This window comes from Saimiri boliviensis, chromosome 3 (assembly GCF_048565385.1).
Source record: "Saimiri boliviensis isolate mSaiBol1 chromosome 3, mSaiBol1.pri, whole genome shotgun sequence".
In the NCBI taxonomy this organism is placed as follows: Eukaryota; Metazoa; Chordata; class Mammalia; order Primates; family Cebidae; genus Saimiri; species Saimiri boliviensis.
The window spans coordinates 38,142,835-38,158,240 of NC_133451.1; the positions used below are offsets into that span (position 1 = coordinate 38,142,835).

Here is a 15,406-nt window from a genome sequence, read left to right on the forward strand (position 1 = left end):
CAGCGTGGGCGACAGAGTCCGTCTCAAAAACAAAACAACACAATACAAAACAGGGCGGGGAAGCTGGAAGAGAGGCTGTTCCAGCAGGCCTTTGCTCTGACATCACCAGAAAAGCCAGAGCAGCCAGAGCAGCCAGGTCCATATGAAGGGCACATACCTCGTTTATCTCTTCTTTGGTCAGTGAGAAGCAGAAAAAGATCAGGCCTCGCAAACCGCATATGCTAGGAGCCTCTGTGTGCCCGCGCATGCCTGACCTGAATGAGCTTGTTTTTCACAGCCCGAGTCTGTGGCTTCGTCTCCACAGTTCAGCGATCCTCACCTGTACGTGTGGAACGCCACCGGCAACAGACTGCTGCACCGAGTGGAAGGGGTGAGGCTGAAAACACGACCCACGCAATGCACAGATTTTGTGAACATCAAAAAACAACTTAAGATGTTGGCAATGATGAAAGTCACCCACTACCGGTTTGCTCTGGATTGGGCCTCGGTCCTTCCCACTGGTAACCTGTCAGTGGTGAACCGACAGGCCCTGCGGTACTACAGGTGTCTGGTCACCGAGGGGCTGAAGCTCGGCATCTCCGCGATGGTCACCCTGTACTATCCGACCCACGCCAACCTAGGCCTCCCCGCCCCTCTGCTGCACGCCGGGGGGTGGCTGAACCCATGGACGGCCGAGGCCTTCCAGGCCTACGCGGGGCTGTGCTTCCAGGAGCTGGGGGACCTGGTGAAGCTCTGGATCACCATCAACGAGCCTAACCGGCTGAGCGACATCTACAACCGCTCTGGCAACGACACCTACAGGGCGGCGCACAACCTGCTGGTGGCCCACGCCCTGGCCTGGCACCTCTACGACCGGGAGTTCAGGCCGTCCCAGCGCGGGGCTGTGTCGCTGTCGCTGCACGCGGACTGGGCGGAACCCGCCAACCCCTACGCCGACTCGCACTGGACAGCGGCCGAGCGCTTCCTGCAGTTCGAGATCGCCTGGTTCGCCGAACCGCTCTTCAAGACCGGGGACTACCCCGCGGCCATGAGGGAGTACATCGCCTCCAAGCACCGGAGGGGGCTCTCCAGCTCCGCGCTGCCGCGCCTCACAGAGGCCAAGAGAAGCTTGCTCAAGGGCGCGGTCGACTTCTGCGCGCTCAACCACTTCACCACCAGGTTCGTGATGCACCAGCAGCTGGCCGGCGGCCGCTACGACTCGGACAGGGACATCCAGTTTCTACAGGACATCACCCGACTGAGCTCCCCCACGCGCCTGGCTGTGATTCCCTGGGGCGCGCGCAAGCTGCTGCGGTGGGTCCAGAGGAACTACGGCGATATGGACATTTACATCACGGCCAGCGGCATCGACGACCAGGCTCTGGAGGATGACCGGCTCCGGAAGTACTACCTGGAGAAGTACCTCCAGGAGGTGCTGAAAGGTAAGGGCGGGGCCCTTTAGACACTGGGCACAGCAAGATTCCCGTTACCTGACATGAAGAAAGAATGAGCGGAGCAGGCTAGTGCCTGACAACATCGGACTTGTGGCACCCAAGTCCAGTCAATTGAATTTTGTTCTGAAGATTGCAGTATGGGATTTTTGAAAAAAATTTTTAAGCCATAAAAGTAATATACACCCTTTAGAGAAAACTGGGCACGTGGAGAAAGGTTTTCTTAAAAATCACCTGAAATCTCACTCCCCAAGATAAACACTGTCATTTATTTGGGATTACTTATTTTCAGCATGCTTGCTAGGCTTTTTTTAAAAAAAAAATTGTGGGTACACAGTAGGTGTATATATTTATGGGGTACATGAAATGTTTAGATACAGGCATGCAATGTGAAATAATCACATCATGGTAGCCTAAGCAAGCAAAAGTGAGTGGGAGAAACCAACTGTGTGATTCCTGGGCTGCACCACGAGCACATCTGAATCTGGCCAAATAGGTGACATTTTTCTGCTTGTGACCCCTTAAACGAAAGTTTCAACTTCCACGGCTCTGATTTTTTTTTTTTTGAGACAGAGTTTCGCTCTTGTTACCCAGGCTGGAGTGCAATGGCGCGATCTCGGCTCGCTGCAACCTCCACCTCCTGGGTTCAGGCAATTCTCATGCCTCAGCCTTCTGAGTAGCTGGGATTACAGGCACGCGCCACCATGCCCAGCTAATTTTTTTGTGTGTTTTTAGTAGAGACGGGGTTTCACCATTCTGACCAGGATGGTCTCGATCTCTTGACCTCACGATCCACCCGCCTCGGCCTCCCAAAGTGCTGGGATTACAGGCATGAGCCACCGCGCCTGGCCCCATGGCTCTGCTTAAATGTGCCTTGTCCTTCAAGAGTTTTTGAATTATTTACGGATCAAAGTTTTACTACAAATTTGTTTCAGACTTAAATTAGTATTATATACATTTTCACCTATCCTTTACATAGATGAGGCGTCCCCAAACTTTTTACACAGGGGGCCAGTTCACTGTCCCTCAGCTCGTTGGAGGGCCGCCACATACTGTGCTCCTCTCACTGACCACCAACGAAAGAGGTGCCCCTTCCTGAAGTGCGGCGGGGGGGGGGGGGGGACGACGGATAAATGGCCTCAGGGGGCCGCAGTTTGGGGAGGCCTGACATAAATCATAAAAGAATTTTTTAAAAACCCACCTCTAATAAAAATCATTACTTTTATGGGCATAATTTTGGCCTGTTTCAATGAAAACTAATTCTTATTCAAAGATATTTCATAGTCCATTTGTGATTAATGTTAATTTGATGTTTTTCAGCATACCTGATTGATAAAGTCAGAATCAAAGGCTATTATGCATTCAAACTGACTGAAGAGAAATCTAAACCCAGATTTGGATTCTTCACACCTGATTTTAAAGCCAAATCCTCAATACAGTTTTACAACAAAGTGATCAGCAGCAGCGGCTTTCCTTCTGAGAACAGTACTTCTAGATGCAATCAGATGCAAAGAAACACAGAGTGCACTGTCTGCTTATTCCTTGCGCAGAAGAAACCACTGATATTCTTAGGTTGCTGCTGCTTCTCCACCCTGGTTCTACTCTTATTAATAACCATTTTTCATAGGCAAAAGAGAAGAAAGTTTTGGAAAGCAAAGAACTTACAACACATACCATTAAAGAAAGAGCACAAGAGAGTTCTTGGCTAAACTCATCTTGTCTGCATGATAATTTAAAAATTCATTCCAGTTCCATATGCTGGTAACTTACAGGAGATACACCCGTATTACAGACAGACAGTATGAGATACAGCTGTAACCAAGGTGATGACAATCAATGTCTCTACTGCATGGTTCAAACTTTCCGTTAGGTGTTGACATCGGTGAATTGTTCTTGGGTGTAAAGATAAAGGCTTCATCCTGAGAGTAAGCTATGAAGATTACATCATACATTGCTTCTTGAAGTTTCATGAACTGTATTCCGTCATTCTGCTCTAGCTTTCATCTCTACCAATACCTACTTGTAGTATAATAAATTGTTTTTTAAATGTGAAACTTCGGGTTGGGCATGGTAGCTCGACCTGTAATCCCAGCACTTTGGAAGGCCAAGGTGAGCAGATCACCTGTGGTGAGGAGTTTGAGACCAACTTGGCCAACATGGTGAAACCCTGCCTCTACTAAAAATACAAAAATTAGCCAGGCATGGTGGCAGATGCCTGTAATCCAAGCTACTTGGGAGCTGAGGCAGGATAATTGCTTGAACCCAGGAGGCGGAGGTTACAGTGAGCTGAAATCGGGCCATTCCACTCGACTGGGCAACATTGAGACTGTCTCCAAAAAAAAAGCAAAACTTTGTTTTGTTAGATACTTTAGCAGAAATTTAACACTTTTCTTTAAGCTGGTCAGTGATAGATAATATATTCTGTCACTTCTAACAACGTACTTTCCCCTTTAGGTCAGAGTGGTTTTAAAATGGAAGAAAACATACAGTAATAGGGTAAGTAGTGCTTGTCTAAGCCAGTTACAACAGACTCTTAAGAGCATCAAGCCCTTCATTTTTCTAAAGAAACGGAAATCATCTACAGAACTTCTAATTTGTGATCTTTTACTAGAAGATTTGATCCTCAAAAATAACAATTTCCAGCTGGGTGCGGTGGCTCATGCCTGTAATCCCAGCACCTTGGGAGGCCAAGGTGGGCGGATCACGAGGTCAAGAGATTGAGACCATCCTGGCCAACATGGGTGAAACCCCATCTCTACCAAAAATAAAAAAATTAGGCCGGGCGCGGTGGCTCAAGCCTGTAATCCCAGCACTTTGGGAGGCTGAGGCGGGTGGATCACGAGGTCAAGAGATCGAGACCATCCTGGTCAACATGGTGAAACTCCGTCTCTACTAAAAATACAAAAAATTAGCTGGGCATGGTGGCATGTGCCTGTAATCCCAGCTACTCAGGAGGCTAAGGCAGGAGAATTGCCTGAACCCAGGAGGCGGAGGTTGTGGTGAGCCGAGATCACGCCATTGCACTCCAGCCTGGGTAACAAGAGCGAAACTCCGTCTCAAAAAAAAAAAAAAAATCAGCTGGGCATGGTGGCGTGTGCCTGTAGTCCCAGCTACTCGGGAGGCTGAGGCAGGAGTGCTTGAACCTGGGAGGCAGAGGTTGCAGTGAGCCAAGATTGTGCCACTGCACTCCAGTCTGGCACCTGGCAACAGAGTGAGACTGTCTCAAAAAAATTAATTTAAAAAAAAAATAACAATTTCCAGCTGGGCGTGATGGTGGCTCACACCTGTAATCCCAGCACTTTGGGAGGCCAAGGTAGGCATGTCACCTGGGGTCAGGAGTTCAAGATCAGCCTGGCCAACATGGCAAAACCCCATCTCCACTAAAAATACAAAAATTAGCCAGGTGTGGTGGCAGGCACCTCCTGTAATCCCAGCTACTAGGAAGCCAGGAGGTGGAAGTTGCAGTGAGCTGAGATCACACCATTGCACTCCAGCCTGGATGACAGAGCAAGACTCTGTCCTTCAAAAAAAAAGAAAAAAAAAATCCCCGTAATTTCCAAAAGTCATCTCATGGAAAGATCACAGGATGAAGGAAAGCTAGACTCAACTCTGTGAATATAAGAAAGTTGCTATACTGCAGTATAGCAACAGTTGAGAATGCTGATGGTCTGAACTAGTTTTATGTAGCACCCTTTTGGGCTAGGGATAAGTAAATTACTAGAACTGAACTTGGATAATTTGACATTTTGGGAAATGAAATCTGTCTTTGAGACTTGTTCAGTGTACTTTAAACAATCGAGGAAGAAAACTTAAATATACACCTATTAATACCTATTCTGTTAGTCAACATTTAACATCCATTGCACACAGTAACTAGTCCCTGTCTGCTCACTCCAGCAACTTAGACCTTAATAGTCACAAGAAATGTTGCTATAAAGCCTGATTAAATTAAGGCAGTTTTGATTATAGTCTAGGTCCACCTATGTCTGAGGCTAAATTCAGTACCCAATTGAAATTCTAACTGCTAATGAACAAGTTTCGAGGATACTGTGGAGAAAATATGATTAGTCAATTCAAGTAAATGCAAACCTGACGAGAAATCAGTTTGCTATGTGGCGTGCCAAACAAACAGTAAAATTCTGCTTTACTCTTCTCTAGTCTCCTTACCCCCAGCTGCACCCACTCCCTCAAACTTGGCAGTTTTGAGGTATCATTTACAAGGAATTTTTAAATATTAATATTTCCCTCTGAGAACTATGTGCCTAAGGTTATGCATACAACTAGTCAATTGTTATTACACTAACTATATACAAACACCAAGTCATTTAAAAGAATCCCTTGGCTGGGTTTTTTCCCCTTTGTACTACATTGATTCACCCTGACCTAAGAACTCCAGTGAAAATTCTTAGTGTCAGCTGGGCAACTCATTAACCTCCTTTAACATTAATGTCTTGAAAAAAAATGCAGTCAGCCACAGAAATAAAACTTGGAATTTATCTCTCAGGTTTTGCTGTCTTCCTGGACTTTGATTAAAGTATCTCGTATTCACAGTTCACAAATCCATTAACCTTCACTATCTGTCTTTCTCACATTAAGAGCTAAAGCTTAGGTTGGGTGGGGTGGCTCACGCCTATAATCCCAGCACTTTGGGAGGCCAAGGCGGGTGGATCACAAGGTCAAAAGATCAAGACCATCGGAAAACCCTGGCTCTACTAAAAATTAAAAAGTAGCTGGGCATGGTGACTCATGCCTGCTGGGACCCAGTAGGCAGAGGCTGTGGTGAGCCGAGATCGAGCCATTGCATGCCAGCCTGGGTAATGAGCGAAACTCCGTCTTAAAACAAAAAAACAAAAAACTTAAAGCATGTCCCCCTTTTCTAACTTGCTGGTTTACTATAAACTCCCCCAAATAATAAAGTTCCTCACCCAGTACTCAGTCCTCCTTCTCTACCACTTGAGAATTACCAGTTTTTAAGCTGTCATTGCACAGGAATCCAAAAATCCCTAATTTTTACTTAACCACGAACAAATTAGGTTAAACATTTAATCTGGTTCATGCTTTCATACTAAATATTCAGGTTTATCATAAACTCATCTAAAAACCATCAAAGGCCACGAGAAACTGCTGATCGCTCTTGAAAGGAGCAATAGATAAGATCTTCGGAGTTTACGCTTTTCTGAACTGTGTTGTGAAAAAACTTGTTTCTGCGGTATATTCAGTATAACCTGGAAATAGCACAACCATGGTATTTAAGGAGCCTCTGGAAAATGAAGCCAGTACTTTGTGACATGTTTAATTTTCAATGTAATTTATTCCAAATAAACTGTCATGCTGACTACTTGTATTCAACAATCTAGTCAATTTTAAAACTGTCGAACATGAATGTATTTGGCATTGTAAATGGGCTCTGCCCCAAGACTGCCTCCCCTGAACCCTTCTGCCTAGTTGTATGCCAACCTGGTATGTTACTTCTGGGTGTGTGTTTTTTTTAAAAAAAAACGGTGGCCCGGGCATGATAGCTCACACCTGTAACCCCAGCACTTTGGGAGGCCAGGGCAGGGTGCGGGGTGGGGGGGTGGGGATTGCTTGACTCCAGGAGATTGAGACCAGCTAGGACATGGCAAAACCCTGTCTCTACTAAAAATACAAAAAATTAGCTGGGCATGGTGGCACGTGCCTGTAATCCCAGCTACTCAGGAGGCAGAGGCAGGAGAATTGCTTGAACCCAGGAGGCGGAGGTTACAGTGAGCCGAGATCGCACCATTGCAATCCAGCCTGGGTAACAAGAGTGAAACTTTGTCTTAATAAAAAAAAAAAAAAAAAAAAAAGTGCTTATCCATAGTAGACACAAAAGACAAGGAAGAAGTTTTCCCAGGAGGACAACTATGCTCATTTATCATACCCAAGTTATTTAATTAAAAAAAAAAAATCAGGCCAGACGTGGTGACTCACACGTGTAATCCCAGCACTCTGGGAGGCCAAGGCAGGCAGATCACGAGGTCACAAGTTCAAGACCAGCCTGGTTAACATGGTGAAATCCCATCTTTAGTAAAAATACAAACATTAGCTGGATATGGTGGCATGTTCCTGTAATTCCAGCTACTTGGGAGCCCGAGGCAGAAGTGCTCAAACAGGGGGACCTGAGAAGTGGAGGTTGCAGTGAGCCAAAATTTCATGACTGCACTCCAGCTTGGGCTATGGAGTGAAACTCCACCTCAAAAAAAAAAAAAAAAAAAAAAAAAAAAAAAAGATATCAGTTTACCTACAACCAGCCTCTAAGTTATCCTATGAAGGTCACACCCAGCATACCAATCCATTTCATGCAGAGAAACCTCATTTAGTCCCACAGCAGCTACTACCCATAAGCTGATCCTCATTAACACCTCCACCCCACTATAATATTGCCCCTTGGAAATTTCTCCCACAAGCCTCTTATTGTTTCGAAATCCTGTCAATACCTTCCAAACATCTCCCTCCCAATCCCACTGCTGTAAATGAGTCCCTGGCAATCCAGGAACCATTCACTCAGTAAACAGCTACATAACATTGTCCTAGAGACTTGGAATACACCAGAGTACAAAATTACATCCTTCTGAAGGTTACATTCTAACAGGAAAAAGCAAATAATCAATACACAATAAGGTAACCTGTAAATATTAAATTTGTAAATGCTATAAACAAAAACAAGTGGAGAAGGGTAAGGAGACGGTAGGACAAGCTAACAGAGGAGGTGCCACTATTTCTAAGAGCAGGGTCAAGGCAGGATTTGCTGAATAGTCCTGAAGGTAAGCGTTAGCCACACAGCTAAGTTGAGAGCATTCCAAAGGGAAAAAACAACTTAAAAGTCTTAATGGTAGTGTTTGGTATGGAGGAATAGCCAGGTCAATTCAGCTATAGTGCAGAAGTCAGAAAAGTTGGGTTAAAAACAGCTGCAGGTGCAATGAGGAAGCTATTTTAAAAAGAAAAAAAACCCACTGCAGAATTTGAAACGTGCTATAATCCCTTTCAAACTCAGTACCCTGGTTGATGCTGAAAATAATGGAAGACAACAGTTAAGACTGCCACAGCAAACCAGGTGAAATACAGGTTGTTTCATTTTCTACAGTATAGGAAATTTGTATATAATAAGCCTTATTTCCCAACCTTTCAGGGACCTTATTTCATGTTGATCCCATTCATTGCCTACAACCTCATCCCAGATTATTTCTAGATTTATCATTTCCTCCAATTTCTTAAAAACCTAGAGTCACCAGATTCCTGAGTATCATATATTCGATTGGTGCACCTGAATCAAGATCTAAGATTTATAGGGCATGGTGGCCCACACCTGTAGTCCCAGCCCTTTGGGAGGCAAAGTGGGAGGAACACCTAAAGCCAGGAGTTCAAGACCAGCCTGGGAAATATGAGAGCCCCATCTATACTAAAAACAAAAAACACAAAAGATTTGACAATGTCTGTCTGTACCTCTAGCTACTAAGGAGACTGAGGCAGGCAGGAGCATCACCTGAGTCCAGGTGTCTGAAGTTACAGAGCTATGACTATGGCACTGTACTCCAGCTTGAGCAACTAAGCAAGACCTTGTAAGATCTTAGAAACAAATATTCCAACTGGTTGCTACAGCTCTTTTTTTTTTTTTTTTTTTTGAGATGGAGTTTCGCTCTTGTTGCCCAGGCTGGAGTGCAATGGCGTGATCTTGGCTCACCGCAACCTCCGCCTCCTGGGTTCGGGCAATTCTCCTGCCTCAGCCTCCTGAGTAGCTGGGATTATAGGCACGTGCCACCATGCCCAGCTAATTTTTTGTATCTTTAGTAGAGACGGGGTTTCACCATGTTACCAGGATGGTCTCGATCTCTTGACCTCGTGATCCACCCACCTCGGCCTCCCAAAGTGCTGGGATTACAGGCTTGAGCCACCGCGCCCGGCCTGCTACAGCTCTTATAGTTCATTTTTCTGATAAAGTATCTGAATGTACCTTATAATGAAGATACTTGTTTTCCTGATGCATTTGATCAAGGATGAATGTTAAATTTTGCCTGAAAAATTAGCTTCCATCAAATGAGATGTAGAATTCAGGAAGGGTTGGGGGTGGGGAGGGCAGTCACCATGTTGACCTAAGTCTAGTTATGGTGGTCTCATACCATATTTAAAGTGTGGCACATGGAATTAAGACATTATGGAAGGGTTATCAGTTTTGAAAAACAAATTCTAGGGTATGGAAGTAAATGGCGGAGGTAGGGTAAAGGACAAGATTATTGAGTTTATTGATTATTGGTTCATATATTCATTATATGAACCAAACCAAATGCACCTAATTCTTACTGATGTTTTATCACTTTGTTCCACTCCTCAGCTGTTTTTTCAAAAGTGACTAGAACAACCTGCCTTACCAAATATTCAAATTCATGCCTCAGCAAATTTAGATACCTTCAGGGAATTCCCAAAGTTCTATATGCAATGATGAATGGCCTCGCGTTTGCCTGTCACTGAAACAATATTCCCCTTGCCTAAAATATATCCTTGCTATTCCTTCAAGAACCAGATTCTCCTTGTTCCATGGGGGAGAAAAACTAGCTAAAAAAAAAGGATAAATGGTTTAAGAAAAAGTTCCAAATGAGTAGGTCTTTTATTGCATCATTGAAGTATCACAAGTAAGTCTTAGGTATGATAGGCATCTTGTTTCTGTAGCTGGACAACTGTAAAAAGAAACAAAAATATCTGTTAATTCCCATCAATGCCACTGCCCAGGAAAGTACTAATCTTTTTTTTGTACTATTCTAAACAATCTAAAACATACCTTACTCATAGTAAACTACACACATAGTAAAATGCCTGCCAATTCAATCTCTTATTCTGTCAAATTTACTGTGTTCCAGAATCCTTAACTCTCCATTTTCCATTATAACAACTCTGGTTTAAGTCTTTTAGTAAATCAAGACATTCATTCAACTAAAGCAGTAATAAAACTATAAGAACATACCTCTAAGGTCTTACTCGTCAGCCTGCTGAACAGTTCCTTTTTCAGAGACATAGATACCATCCAAAAATTTCCGGATATCCTTGTTTTTAACTGTTGTAGCTTGCTGAATCAAAGCCGCTACAGCAATGAAGATAAAGCAGTTAATACATCAGCCTAACCAATCTTAAAAAGAATTTCAGGGCTGGGAGTGGTGGCTCACGCCTATAATCCCAGCACTTTGGGAGGCCAAGCCGGGTGGATCACTAGGTCAAGAGATCAAGACCATCCTGGTCAACATGGTGAAACCCTGTCTCTACTAAAAATACAAAAATTAGCTGGGCATGGTGGCGCAGCCTGTAGTCCCAGCTACTTGGGAGGCTGAAGTAGGAGAACTGATTGAACCTGGGAGGCGGAGGTTGTGCTCCAGCCTGGGTAACAAGAGTGAAATTCTGCCTCCAAAAAAAAAAAAAAAAATGTGGCCGGGCGTGGTGGCTCAAGCCTGTAATCCCAGCACTTTGGGAGGCTGAGGCGGGTGGATCACAAGGTCAAGAGATTGAGACCATCCTGGTCAACATGGTGAAACCCCGTCTCTACTAAAAATACAAAACATTAGCTGGGCATGGTGGCACGTGCCTGTGATCCTAGCTACTCAGGCGGTTGAGGCAGGAGAATTGCCTGAACCCAGGAGGCGGAGGTTACTGTGAGCCGAGATCGCACCATTGCACTCCAGCCTGGGTAACAAGAGTGAAACTCCGTCTCAAAAAAAAAAAAAAGTTAATTCATTATATGCTCTACTTAAAATTTCGGAATGTTACCTCTTTATTTTCATAATTTAAAAAGCTAATCAAATGAAAACGTGTAAGCATAATTAGACATAGTAAACATACAAACCTGAATTTGAAACAAGCTCAATGTCATTTCCTTCAAGGATTAATTCATCTTTCTGGGCTTGAGATACTGAACAAGCAACACCTAAAAGCAGAAGGTATTCGCATATCATCAATACAAAACCAGATCTGTGTAAAAAGTATTTAAATCACAGAAGCATTAATTGATTCCATGTAAAACTCCATGCACCAAATGAATCTTTGATTACAGACGTGAGCCACTGCACCCAGCCGTGAACCTTTCTTTAAGATTTTGGTTTTACAGCACCTGCCTTAGCTGTACCATTTACCTTAATTTTATTTGTGTTTCTACTTGAATAAATCACAGTCCCAAGGTGGTTACTCCTTCGGTGATTCAATTAAGATATTCAATAGCAGGATTTAGTTGTACAAAGCTTTGTACCAAGTCTTAGTTTATTTTTACATATGGGTTCTCATTAAATGTTGCTGAGCATAGCTAGTATCATAGCATTATTTTTGGAGTGCCATTAATTTGATACTAATAATCTCCCTTCTTCCCACCCCTCCCCACCTCAATGGAACAAAAATGCATCAAGAGGCTGAACCAGGTGCACCTTAAAAGGCCAAGGTGGGAGAACTACTTGAGCCTACAAGTACCAGACCAGCCTGGACAACATAGCAAGACCCTGCCTCTGCCAGGCGTGGTGGCTCACGCCTGTAATCCAAGCACTTTGGAGGCCAAGGTGGGTGGATCACCTGATGTTGGGAGTTCAAGACCAGCCTGACCAACATGGTGAAACCCCGTACTTACATATATTTAAAAAAAAAAAAAGACCCTGCCTCTACAAAAAATTTGCACCTATAGTCCCAGTTGGTGGGGAGGCTGAGGTGGGAGAAACACCTGCACACAGGAGGTGGACGCTGCAGTGAGCTGAGATCAAGCCATTGCACTCCAGCCTGGGCAACAGAGCAAGACCATGCCTCAAATAAAAAAGCACTAAACTGTAAAAATTTTTAAATCTAGTGTTTGTACTACATGTGTACTGTTATGTTTTTTAACTTTAAATCATTTAATAAAAGATGTTTACAATTTTAAGCTACAGAGAGATGATCTGCCCAATGTGGATAGTGAGAGCTGAAACTGAAGCTAAGCTATTAACCATTATTCATGTGGTTTTCTTTAGATTTTAAAGGTTCTTACCATGAACTGGAGTTATGGATATGTTAATTAGCTTAATTTGGTCATTCCACAGAATATACATGTATTGAAATATCACATTGCGTTCCATACACACCATTACATACACCTTTTGTAAATCAAGTCTTTATGATCTCATTTGCCAATTAAATAGAACCACCACTGCAAACTACTCCAGTGTATCAACTTTCTACAATTATAATCGATATAATAATATAAACCCCCAAGTAGCACCAACAGTTGTAAGCATAATCAAGAGACAATTCTAAAATACGGTTTTACTCAGAGCAAACACAGAACACCAGCCAATGGAAGTATGAAGGAGGCTGGAAATGGAGGAGGAGAAAAAAATATGAAGGAAAATGTCTCAACTCCATCTGAGGGTATGCACATACCTGGTCTCATTCGAACCCTGCGGATGTATTTTTCACCCAAGAAATTTCGGATTTCAACAAGAGACCCATTCTCCTGGATAACGACGTTGATGGGGAAGTGAGCATACACAGACCTCATCTTGTAACGGAAGCCCTATGTTAAATAAATAAGCTATTAGCAATGCTGAGGAATATTTTTTAATAGTTTTTACATTTTCTATGATTATACTTATTTTAAAGTGTAACACTCACTGTCAAGATTTTCTAACAACTGTCACTTGAACCAAGCCTTACAAACAATGTTCTATTCAGTGGACTGTCAAGGTCCTTACGGAGGCATTTATTTCACTATCCTGTATACCCCCAGTAAACGATGCTAACTTCTTTTAATGAGAACCCCAAAGCAACATTAGACGAACATTTACTTAGTTACTAAGGTACACCACATGGCAAGAATTGAGACTAAAGCCAAAGACAGCCCCCTTGCCTTCAAGGAACTTAGTCTGGGACCAAGGGTAGATGGGGGAAATCTTTACAGATTTATAATAGATGTATGTACAGGTTGCCATTATCAGGTGCACTCTAGGAGGCATAATGCAAAGAAAACCATTTCAGCATGAACTTTGTATCTTGAGGGGAGAAACGGTGGGCTGGAAAGAAGAGTGACATACATTTACAGCAACAGAGAGAAAACTCAGAAACTACATTTTTTTCTACCCCAGCAAGGGGTCCTGATGGTGAGATCTAACTGTCGACTAGTAAAGCCTGTCCTATGTACTGCAACTGCAGATTTGTTTAAAAAAAGACAATTTTAAAGTGCGAAAATTCACTATTAGCCTCCTTTTTAAAAGTTGCACTCATCTAGCCATGCATGGTAGCTCACGCCTGCAATCCCAGTATTACAGGAGGCCAAGATGGGAGGATCGCTTGAGCTCAGGAGTTTAGCTTGGGGAAAATAGCGAGACCGCAGTCTTGATTTCAAAAAACAGAACAAAAAGCCAAACATGTTGTACCCATCTGGTCTTTACTCTCAGCTGTATCACTTGATCTTAAAGACCCAGAGATGCCTATTTTTACTAAGTTCTAGTGGTCGTGCATTACACCAAACAAAATGCATAACCCATTCTCTGAAATAAACACTTATGCTATATAAATAAAACACAGGTGGAGAAACCTCCCTTTCCAAAACAAGTCAGTCTGATCCATCTGCTTACCAGCGTAACACCCTTGATCATGTTCTGTACATGACTACAAATAGTCCGAACAGTAGCCAGTTCCTTTCGGTTACCCCACCATTTGTCAACCCGGAGCTGTAATAAAACAAAAAATTATTCTTCCCAGAAATATGTAGGTTTAAAAGAGAGCAGACCACTTACCAAATTACTTTAAGATCCTAGAATTAACCCTAATCAAAGCACATGGTTTTCAACTGGAAAAATCCAACTACCTATAAATCCTCCCAAGAGTTAAACTTTGTACAAGTTGCGACAAACTTCCCTTCTGGAAAATTAAATCGTCAGGTTTAAAAGACCTACTGCCAGTTCCTAAGATTCTGACAAAGCAATCACGAGGAAAACAAGCCAAGTTTCTAACACCATTAAGACGTGCCACTGATGACCACTACTACATTTGAGCTTCATAGAATCCGCTGTTCTCAATCTGGTTTCTCAGTTTCACTAACGCAAAACTGGCTGCTATTCTGGACAGCATTCAAAACTAAAGCACTAAACCTCAATTCGAAAATTGTTAAAACAGCCAAACGTGATACTGTTATAAACTACTTTCCAAACAAGCAACTGAATTATCAGAAGAAAGAGAAAAAAAAACCTCACCCTCTTTTTTTTCTTTCCAAGAAGACTGAGTTCTACATTGATGTGATTGAAGTCCCTCCGCAGGGTTCCTCTGGGGCCCTTCACGATAACTGTGCGTCCCTTCAGAGTAATGTCGACTAGAAGAGAATACACTAGTCAGATCACACAATGCTTGAAACGTCTAGTAAAGATGTAAGAAAAAGACATCAAGTCTCATACCATTTTCTGGAATGTCGACAGTCTGATTGCTGAGAATGGTCTTCATTCTGAAACACAAACACTGGGGGTGAGGCCGACGTAAGGCCTCTTTTCAACCAAACTACACAGCACAGAGATCCACTCCTACCGGAGACTGCCGGACGTGCCGGAGAGGATCTAGGACAGGAGGCCGATAGCGGGCCCCAGTGCGTCCCGGGCTGTAAGGAGCAGCCCCAAAGCGAGCGTTGCGAGAACCAGCGGGGGAAGTGCCGCTCAGCCCAACCCTGTAAGTCCTATCTGGGCGGCGCCATCCCGACAAGGCTGAGGGGCAGGAATAGGCCAAAAAGCCCAAAATAGGAGTCGCATCCGGCGCCGCCAGGCTCATATGGCGCTTGCCGAGCTGGGAGACAAACAGGATAAGGGGTCCGAGAGTGGGAGCCGCAACGCAGCCTTTCCCAGAGCAGATGGGTTCGGATTCCCAAAGCCCCCAGAGCACAGAAACAGCCTCACCTCGCAGTAAACGCAGCAAAGAAGGAACGTCTTTCCTCCTCACGTACTTGTATCCCGTAAGGGGAGGGGCCTGCGTATTGC

At 43.7% G+C, this 15,406-nt stretch overlaps 2 protein-coding genes across 2 annotated transcripts in view; one reads left to right on the top strand and one right to left on the bottom strand.

Annotated features, from left to right (window-relative positions):
- The window catches only part of KLB (klotho beta), a 49,354-nt gene extending 42,557 nt beyond the window's left edge, over positions 1 to 6,797 (top strand). Inside the window, exons 4-5 of the mRNA XM_003927522.4 lie at positions 278 to 1,421; positions 2,751 to 6,797. Coding sequence (XP_003927571.2) covers positions 278 to 1,421; positions 2,751 to 3,139 — 1,533 coding nt within the window. The 3' untranslated portion in view covers positions 3,140 to 6,797. The remainder of the gene's footprint in view (positions 1 to 277; positions 1,422 to 2,750) is intronic.
- A 3,225-nt stretch (positions 6,798 to 10,022) lies between these two features.
- On the bottom strand, positions 10,023 to 15,404 carry RPL9 (ribosomal protein L9). The gene is made up of 8 exons (XM_003927527.4): positions 15,326 to 15,404; positions 14,837 to 14,883; positions 14,639 to 14,754; positions 14,021 to 14,116; positions 12,828 to 12,960; positions 11,278 to 11,358; positions 10,408 to 10,524; positions 10,023 to 10,123 (listed from the first exon to the last, which is right to left on the bottom strand). The coding sequence occupies exons 2-7, from the start codon at positions 14,880 to 14,882 to the stop codon at positions 10,418 to 10,420; spliced, it is 579 nt and encodes a 192-aa protein (XP_003927576.1). The 5' UTR covers position 14,883; positions 15,326 to 15,404; the 3' UTR covers positions 10,023 to 10,123; positions 10,408 to 10,417.
- Between the last annotated feature and the right edge of the window lie 2 nt (positions 15,405 to 15,406).

Bases quoted from the DNA above. Each gene is read 5' to 3' on its own strand.
- RPL9 (XM_003927527.4), bottom strand. From the start codon at position 14,882: ATGAAGACCATTCTCAGCAATCAGACTGTCGACATTCCAGAAAATG. The intron at 12,961-14,020 runs GTAAGCAGATGG...TATTTAACATAG, and splicing joins TGATCAAGGGTGTTACGCTG to GGCTTCCGTTACAAGATGAG. The intron at 10,525-11,277 runs GTTTGTATGTTT...TCATTGCTGTAG, and splicing joins TGAGCTTGTTTCAAATTCAG to CGGCTTTGATTCAGCAAGCT.